Source organism: Gallinula chloropus (assembly GCF_964237585.1).
Source record: "Gallinula chloropus genome assembly, chromosome: 4".
NCBI lineage: Eukaryota > Metazoa > Chordata > Aves > Gruiformes > Rallidae > Gallinula > Gallinula chloropus.
The window spans coordinates 66,937,270-66,957,746 of NC_140088.1; the positions used below are offsets into that span (position 1 = coordinate 66,937,270).

At 38.3% G+C, this 20,477-nt stretch overlaps 1 protein-coding gene across 2 annotated transcripts in view; it reads left to right on the plus strand.

Annotated features, from left to right (window-relative positions):
* The window catches only part of GRID2 (glutamate ionotropic receptor delta type subunit 2), a gene marked incomplete at both ends in the record, with an annotated part of 718,543 nt that overhangs the window by 405,459 nt on the left and 292,607 nt on the right, over nucleotides 1-20,477 (plus strand). The window contains one exon of one of the 2 annotated variants that reach the window (XM_084263639.1): nucleotides 13,360-13,644. The exons of the other annotated variant lie outside the window; for it this stretch is intronic. Within the exon in view, the coding sequence (XP_084119765.1) occupies nucleotides 13,360-13,644 (285 nt within the window). The remainder of the gene's footprint in view (nucleotides 1-13,359; nucleotides 13,645-20,477) is intronic. 2 annotated transcript variants of the gene reach the window in all.

Consider the following 20,477-nt stretch of genomic DNA (forward strand, 5'->3'; position numbering starts at 1 on the left):
ATAACTAAAGACTGTGAATAGGGCTGGGTGTTTTTTTGGGGGGGCTAGTTTGGTTGTTTTTAAATACCACATTCTATTTGCAAATCTTAGAGATGCATGAATTTGTTAGGCTTACTCTTTGCCATTCTTGATTTAACATCCCTGGACTTCAAGACTGGTTGATTTTGACTCTAGAAATGGCAGTGATACTGAGAATAAGATGAAGCTATTTTTTCTTCTTATTTTCCACCCTGCTCTGCCTCTGCTTTTATTTCTTACTTTAGGAAATGTGGTGATTTGACAGTTCTTATATGTGTTCCAAACTTCTGTGCAAATCACCTTATTCTGTGACATTTGACATTGATCATCTGCCTTCATACAATAGAACAAGGAATGAAAGCTGCTTTAATTCAAATGTCAATTTCAGGCTAGAAAAGGCTTTAATTTTCTATTGTGGGGACAGAATCACTGGATTTTGGGTCATCTCTTCAACTAATACTAAATATTCACCTGTGTTAATTGAAGCTTTACACAGCACTGACCTTAGACTTTTTCTGTGTTTGGATGACTTAAAGGCCGAGAAATTCAGGCAGCTTCCATAAACGATGGAGACTGGTTTTTAAACATGAAGTCTTTTTTTCTCTTGGTTTTACATTTCACCCATGCTGCTTGTCCCAAATATTACTGTGCACAAGAAGTTGGAGACACTAATGTGACATTTTCTGTATATACATATGTATTTGTATGTATAGGTGCTGCAGACATACCAAATAAGAAAGTCCTTGCATCTGACTCCTTAAAATTAAAAATAAATATATCAACTACCCTATTAAATACAAGCTGGTACCAAAAACAACTAAGGGGAGAGAATGGGATATACATGTAGGCTAACTAGTTAGCAGTGCCTTAGTATATATAGCAGTCAGAAATTCCCCTGCTAACAAAGGAAAATAATTGATTGTATGGAACTTGAGAAATGGCGAAGTGTACTTGGCTCTCTTCTTGCTAATTCAGAGGCAGAGATCAGGCATAACTCTTTGAAAAGTCAGAAAATGTCACACCTTTCAAAACTGGTGAAATAAGATCTAGGTTATTTGCTAAGATTAAGCTTCCAGTTTTATGTAAGTTCTTCAGAAACAGACTTACAGACAATGGAGTAATGTACTAGAATTATGCAAACTCATGTGTTACAATGGATTTTGAAGTTATTTACTCTTGGCAGCTAGTCAGCTGTAATTAAATTTCTGAAAAGTGACCCTCTTCCATTTTCCTGTGGAACGCCTCTTGTGGCACATTGATGAGATGCAGTGGGAAAGGTAGGCAGTGCCTGCTCTTTGATCAGACCAGCCCAATGGCAGAAAGACCATGTAGGCATTGCTACTTGGTAGTGCTCACGTTACTAAAAAAATTGTGCTTTACTCAGTCCTAAAGAAATGGTTTGGAAACATCAGCATTTCTTATCCTGTGCATGCAGGATTCAAACAGCAGACTCGGGCACTTAGAGTGCCACTTACACACATATATATATATGGACCCACCCTTTACTTTTTACCCAAGTACTGGGTAGAAAAATGAACTTGTGCTTTTTAACTCCAGCTTTTCAGATGTGCTGCCATATCTGTTACATATTTCAGATACTGTGGTAAAATGGGATTAACTATATTTCCTTGCTTTCAGAAAATATTGGACATACCTGAATGAAAAAGACACTGTTTCTGTCAATTTTCTCTTCTTTGCTGCTTCTCTCTCCTACAGGGTGACTTGTGTAGTACTGAAGATCAGCTGGTTATATGTAGTACTCTAGTGCCAGTTTCAGGACATCTCTGCAAGCTGTGCAAGCCAAATGATGGCGAGTCCTTTTTCCTACATGGGTGAAAAACTCTGTACCGCAGCTAAACACACAGGTGTGGCACCTCAGAGGTATTTGACCTCTGAAGCAAGCATGTCCCTGAATTTTATGTGTCCCCTGCAATGTTGCATAGAAATTGGCATTATTTGCAATCTACAACCAAGAGCTCTTGATATAAGCAGTGTGCCTGGTTCTCCTCTTGCTTCTCCTCAATGGCAACTTGTGAGGTGGTACCAATGCAAAATGTGTAACTGTGCCAAGAAGGCAGAATCTTGTAGTAGAGTTAAGTACTCTTGTTGTATGGAGATACTGTGGCAGCATATTTCATGAAAGAGCTGGAGAAAGGGAAGAAAATCATGTCAGTTGCCACATGAAATGCTGCACCCACAGGATTGAAGAATGGAATGAAGAAATAAAGTTGCTGCTATATGAAATATTGTAGTAAGCACTGGTGCTTACATCCAATAGCAATTAAAAGTTTTCAAGAGCATTAGGAAGAAAATTGTAACTTCCCTTTGAGAGAAAAGCGAATGTGAAGACTCAGCAGTTCAGCTGCTCCACTCCTTGTGGTGTTTCTGTGTATGGCACCACTGCCTTGCACTATACATGCTGTGGAAAACGACTTCTGCTCCAGTTTTGGAAGCTGAGACTGCTTGCTTTTTGTTTGTCAGGGAGATGCAGTTCTAAAATGTCACTTACAGGCAAAGGGGAGCTTGGATTCTGATTCCAAATAGGATTTGTGTCAATTGATTTTTGATAGTTGGTTGGGTATGTATATTGTTGGACAAGTGTCTCTTTTTTGTCAGAGATGGGCTTTGAATCTCTTGGCAATCCTGTTTTACGGTGATGTTCATGGTTTAAAACAACTGCTGCTTCCAATTAAGGTTGTGTTTAGTGTTACCCAAATGCTCCTTACTGAAAATGTATATTTTCCATTTTGGAGCTATGCAAATTTCTTTTTCTGTGACATTGGAAAAAGTCAAGGGAGAAGAAAAGCTATATTACCTTCTTTTCCTGGCACTTCTTGCAACCATTAAAGTCAAAGCAATCTCAATAAAATGTTGCAACTGGCGCCAAAGGAACACTGCCCCATTATTTTTCCTGGAGTAAGAGAGCAAAAATAGACTCAGACTTGGGCACATTTTTGTCTTCTCTCTCTGCTTAACACACCGAGGCTGCTGCCAAGCCCTGCTGTGGCTTTGTCTGCAACATGCACCAAGTTGATTTTTCCTCTATCCCCTTTTAACTGACGCATTTGTCAATGCATTGGCTATCTACCACTTCAGCTGTTACAGCATCATTGTCACTACTCTCCTTGCTGTATCTTCCATTTTATTCCAGTATTCCCACATTGCAGCAACCTTCATCCTCCTCCTTGATGTTTAGATGGATTTATTACTTCCCAACTGGAAATCTCACTGCCTCATTACTTACCAGCAAACAGTTAGAATCTTTGTCTATGACCTCAAAGCTGCAATTAAGTCTCTTTATTCTTTGTATTCCTTTATTGTTGTTTGTGAAAACCTATGGGTTTTCTTTTTTGCTATCCCCATATCTTCCACTTGTAATGTTTTAACATTGATATATTTATTGTATAAGTATTGCACCATTAACCCTTTTAAAATGTGTTGTTCTTTGTTTCACCATCCCATGTGATTGTTAGTGAATATGTAGCTTATCTGAGGCTCTTAGGAACGATCATGCTGCATGTCAAGCTATGAAACCATGTGGAGGAGGTTGTAAAGTAATATAAGCTGAGTTGCTGGATTTCTCTGTTGGCAACTCCAGATATCCAGTCTGACATGAGTACATGCCTTTCTCTTAAATACTTGTTCATGAATGTTTATTTCCAGGAAGTTGAATTTTTCACATTTTTTTTTCACTCATTATCTCAATACCTTACAGTTTCCCTTCAGTTGAACACTGTATCTGTAATTGTCTTAGTAAAAGTATTCAGTAAAAAAAAATATTTCACATACAATACATTCTTCATGTCTGCTGTCACTTTGTGTTATCCACCAAGGTTTTGTCTCCCACCTTCAGCTCTGCTTTTATTTACCTCATTCTATGATTCTACGATTCTATTCCCCATACACATGTGTGTCTCAGCATTATGACACATGCCCTCTATCCCTCATAAAGAAAGTGCTCTTGCTCTGTGGTCACTGTCAGTCTGGCAGCCTTTGTCACTTAATCTTGTTGTAGGCCACATCATCTTGTCGTTCAAATCTTTCCTCTTCATAAAGCTTACTTGTATTGGGCTCTGAACATAAAATGCTTTCAGTGGCACACTAATGCACAAAACAAACAATGAAAATCTTCCACAAAAGGTTTTGTTTTTGGTCTTTCTCCATGTTTTAGCTTGGCATGAAAAACAATATCCTTGCTTTGCTTTCTGACCTTGGGCAAGTAATTCCCTGTGGCACATCTGGGTTCTTTTCTTCTGTGAAATAGAGATGAAGATGCTGAGCTGCTTTGCAAAGCACATTCAGAGCTACAAATAAAAAAGTTTTCTATAAAAGGTAGTTGATATTTTTATTCTTATCATGATTGTTATTCTGTGTGTCATCGAAATAAGCACAATGCCTATTCTCAGCAAATAAGAATAGTGATAGTTGTTTTGACTCCTCTAAGGTTTCCTTGAGTGGCTAAGTTGCTAATGGAACTGATGTTCTGAACTCCTACAGACTTCTCAGTTTTTTCACACCCATGTATTTTTTGCAGCTGATGTACTGTCTTCCTTGTTTCCTTTTTACTCTCATACAAAGCCCTTTTATCTAGATGTAGCGTCTGTTTCCGTCTTTCATGGCAAATGCAAGATCTGGCCTTAGTATTGTTTGCTCTTCAAATTGCTCTGTTCGATTCACTTGTCTAGTAGAATTGCCTCTTTTTTTCTTTCTTTTTTTTAAGAATTAAATGTGTGCCTTTTTTTGGCTCATGAAAATACTTTTCTCTCTACAATGCCACATTAAAAAAAAAAAAAAATTACTTCACTGACCCCTTAGCAGAGCATTCCCTGAATGTTTGCTGTCTGCACTATAGGAAAGAAAGCTCTCCCAGATTGCTGTTCACAGATTTCTTTTCCTTTGGGGGATGGTCTTATTTTGAGCAGTATTGTTCAGTAATATCTGTGCTTGGGAGAATGCCAAGCTCATCCAGGGCAGCACAGGCAGCTCTTTCCATTGTAGGGCTTCCAATTAAACTAATGCTACCAGCTGTGTGTTCTTTTGTCTGCCCTGGACTAGGTTGTGGTATTGTGTTTCTCACTGCATCTCTACAGCAGAGCCTGTTGTCTCCATACTAATAGTTTAGGCAAGAAAGAGGAGCTATGAAAGATGAGCACTCAGAAAAGAGAGGGGACATAAAGGAACTTCTGGCAATATGAATTATGGTAAGAAATGGACCTTCTAACCTTGCGGGGCGGGGAAAGGTTGGAGGAACACAAATATAATCCTTTGTATTTAGATCACACAAAAGTGTTTTACAAAGGTGTGTAAGAATCATAATCAACAAAGCAGAAAAGAAAACGAAGTACTCATCCAAAATTAGTCATGAAATGAAGTAATAGCAGAGATGGAACCAGGATTGAGCCTCAGTCCAGTGCCAAGTCCTCTAGGTCTTGCTTCTTGACATTGGAGGAGATGGTGTAAAGTAGGTGGATAAAAACTAAAAAATATTTAAAAAGAGTTGGAGAAGAAATTGTGAAGAGGGAGAGCAAATTGTTTTACCTGACTGGAGCAGATCCTAAGGAGAGAGGGAGAACAGGCAATGGGAGGATGCAAGCCAATGCTCTGCAGTGTTCACGAGGGGGGAAAAAAAAGGCACGTCAGAGATAGAAAGGCTGGACGGGAAAAATGTCTGACAATCTGACTGAGAGGTGGCAAGGAAGGTAAAATTTTTAAGTGGCATCAAATTCAGTGTTTTGTTCTCTTAACAAGAATGTCGCCTTGGCTTGTTTTGAACAAGTCCATAAAATGAGAATTGTTGCTGCTCATGATTTAAACAGTTTTTGCTGTTGATGTTTTCTCCCCAACACTTCTACACAGGCTTTCAGATAACACAGAATTAAAGTATGATTTTATCAGGATGTTAACTTTTGATAAAATTGTCTTTAATTTTATATAAAGCTGCTTTAAGACTCAGCCTTTTTGTTTCCATGTAATTGCTGCTATGCAGCAATTGTCTGCTCTGCAGCAGGCAAGCTAGCTATTAAAAAGGGTATGAGACACTACGTGCTGCTTAATAACTTCTCAAACAGTGCTGGTTAGGGAAATTAAAAGATTCTGCAACAGTGCAAGGGCGAAGATGAACAAAGTTAAGGTATGGGGGAAGTTGCACAGTAGACTAAAATAATATATGCTTCATTATTAAATAGGTAATCAAGTGTAATGTACCAATGGTTACGCACGAAATTAGAAGTTTTCATTTTGCTGAATGGATGAATGGAAATTGCTCGTGCAACATTTTGAGCAAGGATGCTGGCAGTAGGTGAGATTTGGCTTGTGTCAGTGAGTGATCAGCACAAAAAAGGGAGGATTTCTGAGTCGTTCTTGTATTCCAGGCCCAGACTTCCATGCATTCCTTATTTTTCAATGGGCTACATTAACTCTGTAATAGACATCACTGTTGAGATGCCAGAATCCTCAAGGTCAATTTTATGATGTCTCTAGACCTTTCTCCAATGAATGTCAAGTGAATGTCACTGCCTACCTTTAATTCATTTAACCTCCTCCTTTCTCTGCTACTCTTCACCTGTTAGCATTCGTGTTGAACCTCTCTATGGCAGTGCTGGCTGGCAGTGTCCTCTTTCTATGCTCTCAACCATAGGCTTGTTGAAAAGCCATGGCACTTCTTTGGGATTAAACTCATGTTCACATGTGAGAGGCAATGCCAGCTAAAGCCATTCTTCAGCTGATGATTTGTGGCTCTTCAACCTGTTTAAAATGCTGGGATTTTATAAATGGTTTTCAAAGCTTCTTAAACAGCTAGGAGCTGTCGCTCCTCTGAGACGAAGGCTGGGTGCGATTGTTGAATACCAGGTGAATCCAGATTTAGAAGTTATACTGTTCTTTCTCTGCCTAGAGTGGTAATCTGGCAAGAAATATGCTCTGTCTGCACCTCTGTAGAGTTGAAGAGCTGCAGGTTGGTTTGCAAGAAAAAAAATAATAATGCAGTTTTGTCTAAAATGAGAATTTGCATAGCCTTCTGTTTGGTAGCCCTTGCAACCTATGCTTCTTTCCAGCTCTCCCATTGCATCCTACAAGAGATGGTGGCAAAATACCTTTTGTGTATAAATCTTTCCTCCCTCCAAACTTGTGAGGCTTTTAGTTTATTTTTTCAAGGCTTAGATGAATTATTAATTTTTAATGTGATGGATTTAGCACTACCACAGTCGGCAAAGCCTTTATTCAGGAAGAAATCTGACCCAGAAAAGACTCTGATGAAATGCTTTTCAATAAAAACATCCAAAAGTGGTTGCGGTATTTTGTGCAGCAAAGATGTAAATGTGCTCTCTAGTAATACTTTTTTACTCTTAGTTATCAGAAGTTTGGATTATTTTTCCAAACAAAAAAAAATCCCAAGTCTTAGAAAGCACAGCTGTTAAGACTCAAACACAAGTTTGTTTAATAGTCAGGACAAATGTAAAACCCTTAAAGGTTAATTACAAGTGAATTTAAAATACTGGTAACAGTCTGAATTGTGTATAACATTGGGGAGGGGAGAGGGTGATTGGCTGGTGTTTACAGGGAAGATGTGTATGAAGTGGCTTTATATAACCTTATCAAGAAAAGGAACAGTATAGTCTCTGTTATCTCCACTGCAGAGCAGAATATTCTTTAAAATCCAGTTGATTTTTTTTCCCCCAAACTTACCCTTATTTCCTTCTGAATAGTTTTCAGGGTATATTAAAAATGTGCTGTCACTCATCTTAAAATAATTCAGTTCTAAGTCTGGGATGAACCATTGTGTTATGAAGGAAAAATCATTTGCAAGTGCAGAATTGCTATCCAGAAGTGACTAAAAAGCTTTATTGAAAATTTGAGGCCAGGCTCATTTAATCATAGGTCTCATAATCACATTTTATCCTTCTTTCATCTGAGATTATGAACACCAAAGAAAAAGACTTGTAGTTTATCTGTTTAAGAATACTTGTAAATTTTCATGACTTTTAAAATGTGAGTACATTATCTTTCTTCCACAATTTAATGAATGTTTTAGGACTGTTGTTTAAAGGTGTCAAAGATCAAAAAAAATGTGTTGTGGTTGGCATGGTCACTTGAGGAGGGAGCAGAACATCTCAGTGAAAAAATCCAGATGTCAGCATTATTCCTTACCTTTTGCAACAGGGAATTTGCATACTCCAGTCCCTCAATCTTCATTGGCATCCTGAAACTGACAGGACTTGAGAAACAGTTAGCAGCATATTATTCACAAAACAAACAAGAAATACTAGCTTATATTTTCAAAGCTACATAGAAATTCTGGTTGTCTAATATCCGTTTACTGGTGCTGAAGTCACCTCATGTTGTATTTTGGCCATTAAATCAACTGCCTGTCTTGATTTCTATGTGGATTACTACAAGCAGGGTGTTGGAAGGTATAATGATTTCCAGAATGCATGAATAAATCCGTAAATACTCTTTTGTATGGGGAGTATGTATATATGGGGAAAACCTAAGGTTCCTATGAACTAGATTTTTCTCCCTGACCTCTGACCAGGTTGTAGGTTCCTGACTGTTTTGTTGGAATGGGGAACGAATCTAAATATCCTTGCAGGCAACCTTTGAGCCAGCTGGCTGTGAATTGTACAGGCCCCAAAAGAGAGTAAGAAGATAAAATATGTTACTGTGGAAAGGCTGTGCTCAACTTCTACAGAAATCAGAGGAAAGATGGAGCTCTCCTGGTTTTCAGAGTCCTTGAAGCACTTCCTAAACATAGAGCCAGATGTACAGGAAAAAAAACCCACCTGTTTGTAACCCTTGCCTTTCCATCCCAAACCAGAGATATCTGTGAAGAGAGTTGTTTTTTCCCCCAGCTTCACATTCAGATAAATAGCTTTGAGGCACTACTGTACGTGGGTAACATTTGAAAAACATCTAGGAGTGGCGAAATTGAAATAATCCCAGTTTTGAAAAGGATTTCTAGGGGAATGACATTGGGGTGTCTGACTCAGGCTTATGGAACAAGGACTCTGGGAATAGGGCATGTATCTAATTTCTGTCCACTCAACGTATACTCAAACAGCACTACGGTTCTGGTAGGAGCCTGGCAGTTTCTAAGTTATAGAAGATGAATAGGACCCTAGAATGCATCTCTGACCATTTAAAGGGGTACTAACCACTTTGGGGAAAAAAAAAAAATTAAATCTTAAGAGTTGGTCTGCCTTTGTTTAATCAGCAGTTTAAATAGGAGAAAAACTAGGCTGTTAACGAAGCCTCCAGAGATCATATACTAACTTTTTTTATAATTTGTTTCATTGGTTTGTGGTGTATGAGAGTGATATTTTAAGTTATTTCTTAAATCTGGAAGAAAAATGGATAAATGAATATGAGAATGCTCACACTCATAGCAACAGTTAAATCTCAGTAGTTCTTTTTTTTGCTGTATCTTACTTATTCCCGTATCTGTTTTTAAACTTGCTCTTGTTTATAGAATTTTTTCCCCCCTAAATTACAGCAACTAGTAGTTATTTAAGGACCTACTGTTCCCCTTTTATAGAGAACACATTTTAAGGACACATTTGTAACTAGAGCCATATAAATTCTGCTTTGCTGAAAGTGCTTATGCAAGCCGATAGCCTGGATGTAGAATATTTATTTCAAATTACATTGGCTATGTTCTTTATTTTAAAAAAATAGCACACTGAACACAAAATTAGGTTTTTTATTTTCTTTAGATGTTGTGCCAAGCTAACTTAGAATTTTTACTCGAAAAGATTGGTCTTTTTTTGTTACTGGCAATTGACCCAATCCAGATTGGATTTTAAGAAAGAGCAGATAAACTGAAGTGTTATATGTAATGCTGGTACAAGCCAGTGTGTGCTACGCATGCTTTGCAGTGTATGTGTTATGTATATCTACAATGGAGAAATATTTTAAATTATATTTTTTGATAGAAAATCTTGATATTGTCCTTATGCAATGTGTAAAATTCTGTAATTAGTTTTATTCCTTAGGTAAGATCCAAGGTAGCATCTGCTACCTTGTGGTTACAAGGGTAATGAATGCCTGGACAACTTAAATTTAAGTATAACTTGTGGTATGGGATAGTAATGTTTTATAACCATTATTGTTATTTTTCTCTCCCTTCTTTGTTAAATTTGCAATGGAAATGCATGCAAATCATTTCTTCTGTTCTGACTGAGGCCTTAAAAGACAAAGCAATATTTTTCTTTCTCTAGTTCATAGCAAACTAATATTGCTTGACTAAATATCAGCTTGGAATTGTAGTAAATTAAATTGCAACAGAGTTTTGAATGGCAAGATAGCATTGAAGTCCTTTAAAATATACATGTGTGTATATTTAATGGAGATGGGACAAAATAAAACTTGGATAATGTAGGCTTAAGAAGGGAATGGAACCAGGATTTCAAGTATGTTTGAACTAGAGCTTTTAGTCAATTGATAAGGTACAGTTGAAAGACTTGGATCTCTAGGAAAAGCATTTAATAAAGCTTTGAGGGATGGGGGGAGAAGCGTTAAGAAAACATGCTGACCCCAGTCTTACGCATTTTACCAATCAACTCTTCTACTAGAGACAACAGATGTTCTGCTTGGCTAAGGAATATACGAATATTGCACATAATAGTTTGACACATCGAATAGGCTTTCCTTTACGTGTGTATATATTGTAGAAATTATATTGCTATTCAAAGAATAATCCAGTCAAGCTGACTCAGAGGTGAACTCTGCAACTCATGCACTCATTTCCTAGAAAAGCCAGTCTCTAAGATAACAGCCTTTTCTCCAACAGTATATTAAATAGTCTCGAAGTGTACAGGAATAAGGTCCATTTGCGAGCCTAATTAAGTACATATTGCCCCAGTCCAGCACACACGATTCTCATAAGCGTATCATGGAAGAAAGAGCCACACAGGCAACTTGAGTCCTGAGGCTATTGTAATAAATGTGGTGCAGTGTCAAGAGAGAAGATTTTAATCCTTTATTCAGTTTGTTTGCTAGTATTAGCATTCAGCCCTGTGGAGCTAAACGTTCCGTGCCGTTTTCTTACCCTTCATGTTTCAATAACAATTTCCACAAAAAGATTCTTTCCTGCTTCATAGCATTATAGGGAGGGTTCTGGGTAGTCTCAGTCTGAAAGCCTGGAAACTTAGACGTTTTCAAGCAATTTTTGCAATGCAGTTTGACTCTGTTATGTTCTAAAAAGTCATGCCTGAGAGACTAGAGAGCCATGCTACTTATTTTGTTTGAGCAGATAGCATCAGGACCACGTAGACTTCAATTCTTGTTGAATTAAAAGCAGACTTTATGTAAATCTAACACCTGTTTTATTCATCTATCTATTGACCTATAGATAGGTGCAGGTATTTATTGATGGATAGATCAATATATTGATAAAAATAGATTTTCTCGAGCAGTAAAATCCTCACTGGGATACGCAACCTAGATATTGCAGTACTTAATACAGGAGAACCATATCAAGACATAGGTTCAGCACTTCCCTAAAAAGATAATTTGACAAGCCTTTTGTCTTCATTGAAAGTGATGATGAACGTAACAAGCAGCTTAAAAGATAAATTGCTAATAAGATTGTTTTGGAATGTTCTGAATCTTAGAAAATTGTGCAATACTGACAATTTTTTTCTAACCAATTACCAATGATAGTTGGCATTTTTCTGGAAAAAGATACTTATGGTTATTGAAATGTGTTACCTTTAACATGAAGCACAGAAGCTGGCCTAAAAGTTGAGCTGTATTCAGAACATATACAGAGGGAACACTTTATCCTAAGCCAAAACACTTCAAAACCTATCTGCATGAATGAATTCAGAAGTGTTCCCATCAGACAGAGACTTGTCTCCATCAGTAGGCACTGGGACTCCAACGTGGCATGTTCCAGATCTCTGTGTCTTAACAAGAATAATTTAGTGCCTTTAAGAGAAGTTGGTTCTCTGCATGCACAATCTCCAGTGCTGTCCTTTGGCTATGAAGTCAATCCACACATGGGCCTAAATGTGGAACTCCATTCCTCACACTGTAAATATTCCCACTGAGATCAATAAGTGTTTGCAAAGTAAAATCTTACTCGCTGTAAGAGCCATATGATATGAGACAACAGGTCTGGTGCTAAAATATGTTTTCATACTTTTAGGGGAATACAGTCTTACATGTGGGTTTCTTGTTTTTGCCTGCATCTGTTGTGTGTGCAGAATATTCCTGCAAAATAAGTAATTGCACAGTTTAGTATTAGATATTCATATGTAAATACATATTACTCTTTACCGTCTCATTACATAATTTACATGTGTAAATGCAGGTTAAATGCATGTGTAGCTTTGTCAGTGGCAAATTGAGTATTTCAAAATTTAGCCTTGGGTGTGCTCTGGGGAATTATGGTTCAAGCCTGTTTTGTTTCTTTATTCAAGCTCTCAAGTCTCTCAGAAACCCAATATAAACACTTGCCTCTGCTTTATTTCACAGGGTAATCTTTCAAAATTATAGACCTAATCATTATTAATTCTTTTGATATTTATTGATTGCATTAACATTAATCATGATAAACAGCTTTGGTATTAATGTAGATGTCATTGGTATTGTACTTCTGATTGTCTGCTGTAATTCAGGCCTCATTAACAGGACCATTAGTTACAAGTTGTTATTTTTTTGCATAAACAACTCCATACCTTTCTCACAGAACTGAAGAGAGTAAATATATATAAATTGTTTATGGAATTTTGAAAATATTTTGCTATTTATAAGACTTGGGTTTTTTAGTTTTCTTAAAAAAAAACCCCAAACATGCACCACAAAACAAAAAGTCACTAAGTTCCATAAGAGTGTTTGATATATCTCTTAAAACCCAAAAGCAATTTAGTTTTTCTTGGACAGGTTAACGTATGTAATTATATTCAGTTGTCTTTAAAAGTTGACAATTAGTCTGAGCTGTTATTTCTTCAATTTTTCTCTGCATAATACAGAAATCCTACTCTTGGAGCTGTGGTGCTAGACTTTGAAGAGTGCTTATCTCCTTGGGTGGTCATTAATTCAGTAGCTGGAATCAGTTCTTAATGTTCCTCAGAAGGCCCAAGGGTGGGTCTCATTTAAAAGGGATAATTCATTTCTGGGCAAGGTAGACAGAGCAGTCTTCCAGCTTTCACCACAAGACAACTTAAAGTGAATGAGAAGCCTCGTGATTTCAGTGAATTTTAGGTCTCAATGTGCAAAATCTCATCCTTATTTCGCTTGATTGACCTTATTGTGTTTCAATTCCCTGTGTCTGCCTTTTAACAGATAAGTAGGCCCTGTGCACTGAACTGCTCTCACCTCCGATATCGCTTTATTTTCTTACAGCCTGTGACCTGATGAACCAAGGCATCCTAGCCCTTGTCAGCTCCATCGGCTGCACGTCAGCAGGCTCCCTACAGTCACTGGCAGATGCCATGCACATCCCTCACCTCTTCATCCAGCGCTCAACAGCAGGAACGCCAAGGAGTGGCTGTGGGCTCACCAGGAGCAACCGCAATGATGACTACACACTGTCTGTCCGCCCCCCTGTCTACTTAAATGATGTTATCTTAAGGGTGGTCACAGAATATGCCTGGCAGAAATTCATTATTTTTTATGATAACGACTATGGTAAGTGTTTATTTAGCAGGGTGATTTTTGTCAAATCCATAATTCTGTTTAAAGCACTCACATTACATCTTTATAGTCTTCTGATAGATTACATTTTGCTTCTGAACATTTATGGCTCTGTCAGCGTTTCACAGCACCTCAGAGAAATCTATTTTTAAAATCCATCAATGTTTATGGGTTTATTTGATAATTTCTTTGTTAGAGTTAGCTGATAAATGGAGAACGTAGCTGAATTTCTATTCTGCCAGTGTTTATAAAGCATTGAAGTTTTTAGGAGTCTCTCCATTTAATTTTTTGTTTGGTTTTGGGCTTTTTTGACTGTAGAAATATAAAATGATAACTCAAGGTGCAACATGTAAGATTTTGCATTCTGTAGTGAAGCCTCGAAAATGAGTCAGTAGAATTGTGTATTGGGTGGTCAGTCTCTCTTGTTTGGTGTATATTTGATGGCCAGAACGTGAAGTAGTTGCGAATGTAGGTCAGAGGCTTCTGCAAGAATGAGCTGCTATTCATATGTGTAAAACTTATAGAGAGAACTTCTGTACAGTGAAGAACTTGAGGAGGAGGGCCTAAAGAAGACAATCTTTATTCTTTTTTGAGTTTGTTCAGTGTTCCTGAAAGGTGCTGAGTTGATGGTGGTTGTGTGACAGAGTGAGTGTGAAGCAGATGGCGGCAACACAAGACTGCGCTATCTAGCTTTCCGACTCATCTGAGTTCAGTACAAATACTTTCTACAGCTGAGAGGAAAGCTGGACAGATTTCTCAAGTATAGGTGCATTACTAACTAATTTTATGATCTTTTTTTCTATGGAAAATTGCTTTGAAATCAGACCTGTTTTCTTCAGGTGCATCCATTATTCATAAGTAATCATGACTGGTTTGGATGAACATTTTAAAACTTATTTTCAAAGTTAAATCTTTAAGTTAGGGGAAAATGCTCACTTCAGCGGTTTGCTGTGCATAATATCTCGTTCATTCAGGTCAGGTATTATTGATTTTTGTTCCCTGGCTACATAATAAATTCTTAAATTAGAACGATAGAAAATGATGAATAGGACAATTTCTATTTATAGAAAGCAGCGCCTAAAATCACCAGCCACAGGATAAGGAACACACACACAAAACCCTCCAAAAAGCTTGCAGCTAAGAGTATTTTTGCTCATGTTATGAGTTTGTACACTTAAGTACCAGTGTACGTATGAGGACCATAATCTTACTTTCTAAAAATATATATTTGTGTGTATTTTTTATAGTTAAAAATCCTCAAACAGATTTTATAGTTAATATTTTTGAATAAATAAATGTACAAATATAAGTTATTGGAGTTTTTCATTATTTAATTTTGAGAATACAGTTCAGACACCATATCATTTTGTCCTTGATTTCTGGGTAAGAATCTTATTATGCTGTGACTGATGCAACACAGATGCCTGCCTGCAAGGAATAAGTTTCAGACCAGTAGCTCGTTCAGTGACACATCATCCCCAGGCATGACATGTGGCAGACATTAAGTTTCTCTACCAGCCTCTATGGCGTTCTGACTTTAGTAGTCTACAAGCAATGCCATACTGGCCAAGACAGATTGGAAATCTGACTCTGGTGGTAAACAAATCTCTGCATTCAGTACATACTCAGCAGTCTGTTGCTGTTGTGAGGTTTGGGTATTTTACGTGTTGGTTTTGTGGGTTTTGGGTTTTGGTTTTGGGTGTGTGCATAGTTTGGGACTCATATGATAAATAGAAAGACTTTAAATACAACCTGAGTTATAAATTAACCTGCAACTCCGCATAGGGCTATTATCTGTGTATGTTTCTTTAAATTGTGTCAAATCCTTGATTGCAACAGCCATCCTTGGGCAGCAAGCCGTTTCTATATTTTCTTTTTGCTTCCTAGAGTTTCTTTATAAAATTTCATGTTGCTGATTTCATTGACTATCTCCTCCTCCACTTTTAATAAAGAACAAGAGAGCAGAGATCACCACCTCTAACCCAAGGACTCTTGTGTTATTTCCATTACCGTAAGAGCGGTTCTCTGTCTCTCCAGTCCCTATTCTTGCATGTATTGGAATGCTTCTCTAATTCCTTACTACACTGTTTCAGGTGAAATCATTATGCTTGACACTCTATTTTGCCTACTCTTAATTCTCTTAACCAGTTTTTGATCTATAGCAGCAGTTTTCCTTGTGCCCATGATGATATTGTTTTCTTAGCAGTCCCTAGAGAGCAACCTTGCCAGGAGCGGCTTATAAATCTTAACTTATGTTGCTTTCTCCCCTTTTCCTGCTATTTTATCAATAGAGTATTTCCAGTGTGTTAGTAGTGCACATTTTCTCTTCCTAGGTTCTGTATTGACTGAAGAGGGGCTTGTGCAGAGGGAATGGGTGGAGAAATTCAGGGCATGAAAAAAAGGAGCTGGAATCACTTGTTAATGGACTGTAGAGGGGAGAAGTCAGGAGGTTGGACTATGTAACCTCATGAGCCATCTGACCTTATGTCTATGATTCTGTGATGTTTGAGAAGGCCATTCATGTAGATGGGTCTGTAGATGTGAAACGCCTTTAAAAAAAAAATCAAAACCAAACAGCATCAGTTTGGGTTTTATAAAGGAGAGTTGGCCCAAGAACACTAGAAGAACTTGAGGAAGGAATGTTACCATTTAGCATCTGTGCCTGTTTTTGAAAGAAATTAAGACTGGACATAAAGACATGGGTTCAAAGTCCAACGTGGGCTCAAAGTCCAAGGATGAGCCATCCTGTTGGTCTAAGTGTCCCTGTAGTTAAGGGTGGTTGCAATTCCCTCTGGCCAATACCAGTCCTGTTCCTCAGCTTGCCTGAGAAGATCTCTTGCAGTATAAAATTTCTTTTCTCAGCCTATGCACACTTCAAATCAAATTCTGATAGGAAGCTTTCCTCAGTTTATCTGGCTGCAGCAGTTCGTTAGACATTTTAATGTAACATTTAGTATTAAACAATAAAGTAAGTGGGGGATCAGCACTTGTTTTAGAATTCTAATTCATGTTAGGAAGACATTATTGATATGTTCTGAACAGTCCTCTGCAGAGCTGACACTTGTGCAAATAAAGGGTAGATATCTTGTCCTGGTGGTTTTTTGGGGTTTTTATGAGGTCATGTTTCCTTATCAGGGTATGTATCATAACATTGTGATGACTCAAAATGGCACTTCAGACTTAATGAAAATATAGATTCTGATATCATAGAATCATAGGGGTTGGAAGGGACCTCAAGAGTTCATCGGGTCCAACCCCCCTCCCCCTGCCAAAGCAGGTCCCTAGCTCATATTGCACAGATAGGCATCCAGACGGGTCCTGAATATCTCCAGAGAAGGAGACTCCACCACCTCCCTGGGCAGCTCTGTCACCCTCACTGTGAAAAATTTCTTCTGCATGTTGGTGTGGAACTTCTTGTGCTCCAATTTGCAGCCTTTGCCCCTTGTCCTGTCTCCGCAGACCACTGAAAAGGGGCTGGCCATTTCCCCCTGAGTCCCATATTTAAGATATTTATAAACATTAATAAGGTCCCCCCTTAGTCTTCTTTTCTCCAGGCTGAACAGTCCCAGCTCACTCAGCCTTTCCTCGTAGGGGAGATGCTCCAGGCCCTTAATCATCTTTGTAGCCCTTCTCTGGACTCTCTCCAGGAGATCCCTGTCCTTTTTGTACCAGGGAGCCCAGAACTGACACAATACTCCAGGTGGGGCCTGACCAGGGCAGAGTAGAGGGGGAGGATCACCTCCTTTGACCTGCTGGCCACACTCCTCCTGATGCACCCCAGGATCCCATTGGCTCTCTTAGCCACCAGGGCACACTGCTGGCTCATGGCCAACCTGTCATTTACCAGGACCGCCAGGTCCTTCTCCACAGAGCTCTTCTCCAGCAGGTCATCCCCCAGCCTGCACTGATACAAATGGTTGTTCCTCCCCAGGTGCAAGACTTCACACTTGCTCTTGTTGAATTTCATCTGGTTTCTCCCTGCCCAGCTCTCCAGCCTGTTCAGGTCTTGCTGGTTGGCAGCGCAGTGTTCCTGAGTGTCAGCCACCCCTCCCAGCTTTGTATCATCGGCGTACTTGCTGAGGGTGGATGCTATTCCTTCATCAGGGTCGTTGATGAAGATATTAAACATGACTGGACCCAACACTGAGCCCATATGTGCTAATACTTTATCTTTTCCCATTGCTGACATCTTTTTGTACATGAAAACAGTAAGACTAACTGGTTCCAATAACCAGCAGAATTTCAGTACTTTCCTTTCTGAGAAACTATTTTCTGTAGTCAGTTTAATGATTTATAACAACACACTCCAGTTGTATTACCAAAATTATTTCCAGTAATAACTTTTGTCTATGAAAGAAAATGTCTTTGATATTTAAAGTAAATTTTCCTGCAGTAAGATTGGGCTCATATCCTAAGTAAATACAGTGCTAAACTAGATCCCTTGCACTTTTAAAAGAGGGTCCAACCATTTATGTGTCAATTTATCAGTATCATAGGGTTTTAATCCTATGAATTGAATTGCTTTTGATTTTTAGCCTGTAGTCTATTATAGATTCTTTTTTATTACCGAAGTATTACAGAATTGATTATAACTGGAAATGTGCCTTCCTGCAAGGCTGTGCGTGATTTCCCCAACACTATCCTTTTTAAAACCTCCCAAGTCCTTTTTTTTGAATGTAAGTAGATGAGTATACTCAGTTCTTAGACTTTAACATTTGTATCTAAATGCTAAAAGATTGAAGTCGCCTTAAAGGTTCTTCTTTCAACAAAGAAAGTTGAAGTCTTTGAAGGAAGCGATCCTTTAAGTCATAACCAGCCAGATGGGTGTTGAAGAAGGGATGAAATATTTGACATGTCAGTTTTTCACAGTTTTTTTCCAAGTAAAATTGTAGGTAAACTGACTATGCTAACACAAAACAAAACACACCTTGATAAGAATAAAAAAAAATAGTTTGCTGCTGTTGACTGAGTTAAACTGGGTAACTTGTGAAAGATTTTAATGAAGCCATAGTCTTCTGTCAGTGGTAGAGCCTTGCCAGTAACAAATGCTAAAAGGAGGTGAAAGGAGAACATTTTAACTTGATCAGGCTTAGGGGATGTTAGTTTGTATTTAATTAACTACAAATGTATCTTTTAGTGTGTGAAGTCAGATGAATCTGTGAAAATCAAAATAGATGAGTCGTCTTTTCCCCTACCCTTGCTTTCTGCTGGGGTGATCTAGATCAAACTCCCTGTGAAAAGAGTGCAGTGAGTCCCCTTGTATTCAGTGTGTTTTATTTGTTGAGGTTAAGCAAGATAAAAGCTTACCCAGGGCATGAAATTTGATTTTGTTTAAGAAAATTTCATATAAGGATATTAAAAGTGTTCAAGGACAATTCTGCACTTCTTCAAATGCCATTTAGGACAGTCTTCTTGCAGAGTTAGAGTGGGCGGCATGAAATGCAGCAAAATTATGCAGTAGATTGATGCCTTTCTCAACCTGCTATTAAAATTACTATCCACACAGAGTACATACAAGCTAAATTTACTTCATTTAAGCAGCCAAATTGGCTCCTACTCTTTTCATTCTGGACTGCTCAGCTCAAACTCTAGGATCACTGTGCTGCAGACGGTAGCTGTGCATCTCTTCTTCCAAGCACTTGTAAAGACTGGGCAGTTCCTCCACTAAGTCTCTGAACTCTTAGGACCATCAGCACCCTTCTCAGTGAAGGTATGTTCAGACTGGTGTAACGTATGCTTTTGGAACTTCACAGAATCACAAGATTGGAAAAGACCTTTAAGATCATCAAGTCCAACCGTTCCTGTCTTATGCTAAACCATATCTCTAAGTCCCTCATCTACCCTTTTTTTTAGACACATCCAGGCATGATGACTCAACCCCCTCCCTGTGCAGCCTGTTCCAGGCCCTGATAACTCTTTCAGTAAACATTTTTTTACTAACATCTAATCTGAACCTGCCCTGGAACAGCTTTTTGCCATTTCCCCTTGTCCTATACCCTGCAACCTGACTGAAGAGACCATTGCCCACCTCTCTACAACCTCCCTTCCGGCAGTTGTAGGCAGTGATAAGGTCTCCCCTCAGCCTCCTCTTCTCCAGGCTAAACATCCCCAGCTCCCTCCGCCACTCCTCGAATGATATGCTCTCCAGCCCCTTCACCAGCCTGGTTGGCTTCTTAACTTGCAAAGTTTAGACTTGTTAGAAGAGCCACCGATATCTGTAAACATTTTCAACAAGCTTTTGCTAAGTTATTACATCTATACTTCATAGCTTCAAGTTCAAAACAAAATACGGTTTGAGACAGCAAGCCCTGCCTACGTTTGAGACGTAGTAAAAGGAAAGAGATCCTTACACCTTCAATCACAAAGGAAAACAAATGAAGTAGTCATTTGAGATCTGAACACGTGAGCCCAGACTACATAAGCAGAGTAATTGACCTAGGATCCCAGCATAGGAGGTTGCTTTTTATCTCTGGTGTATCAACAATGGGTAAGCTTTTGTAATTCATGTCTTGCTCTTAAGTTTACAGTTTACTGTATTTTCCAGGAACACATACATACTTTTCTGTAGTAGTAAATTCTTTATGAAGAAACCAGTCAATCATTGCAAGAACGTAATTGTGAAATTTGTGAAATTTAAAGTGCAGGTATCTCTGTCTTTTTAAGATGAAAGGAAAAAATTTTAGCTGTTTGAAAACATCTATTTTTTATGGTTTGTTGGTGCCAAAGCAGAGAGAAAGATTCTGCGCTTCATCTAGAAAGGTTGGGGGGATAAGATCGTTTCTGGAGACTTAATTTTTTAAATTTTATTTCCTGTCCTCTTTTTTGTA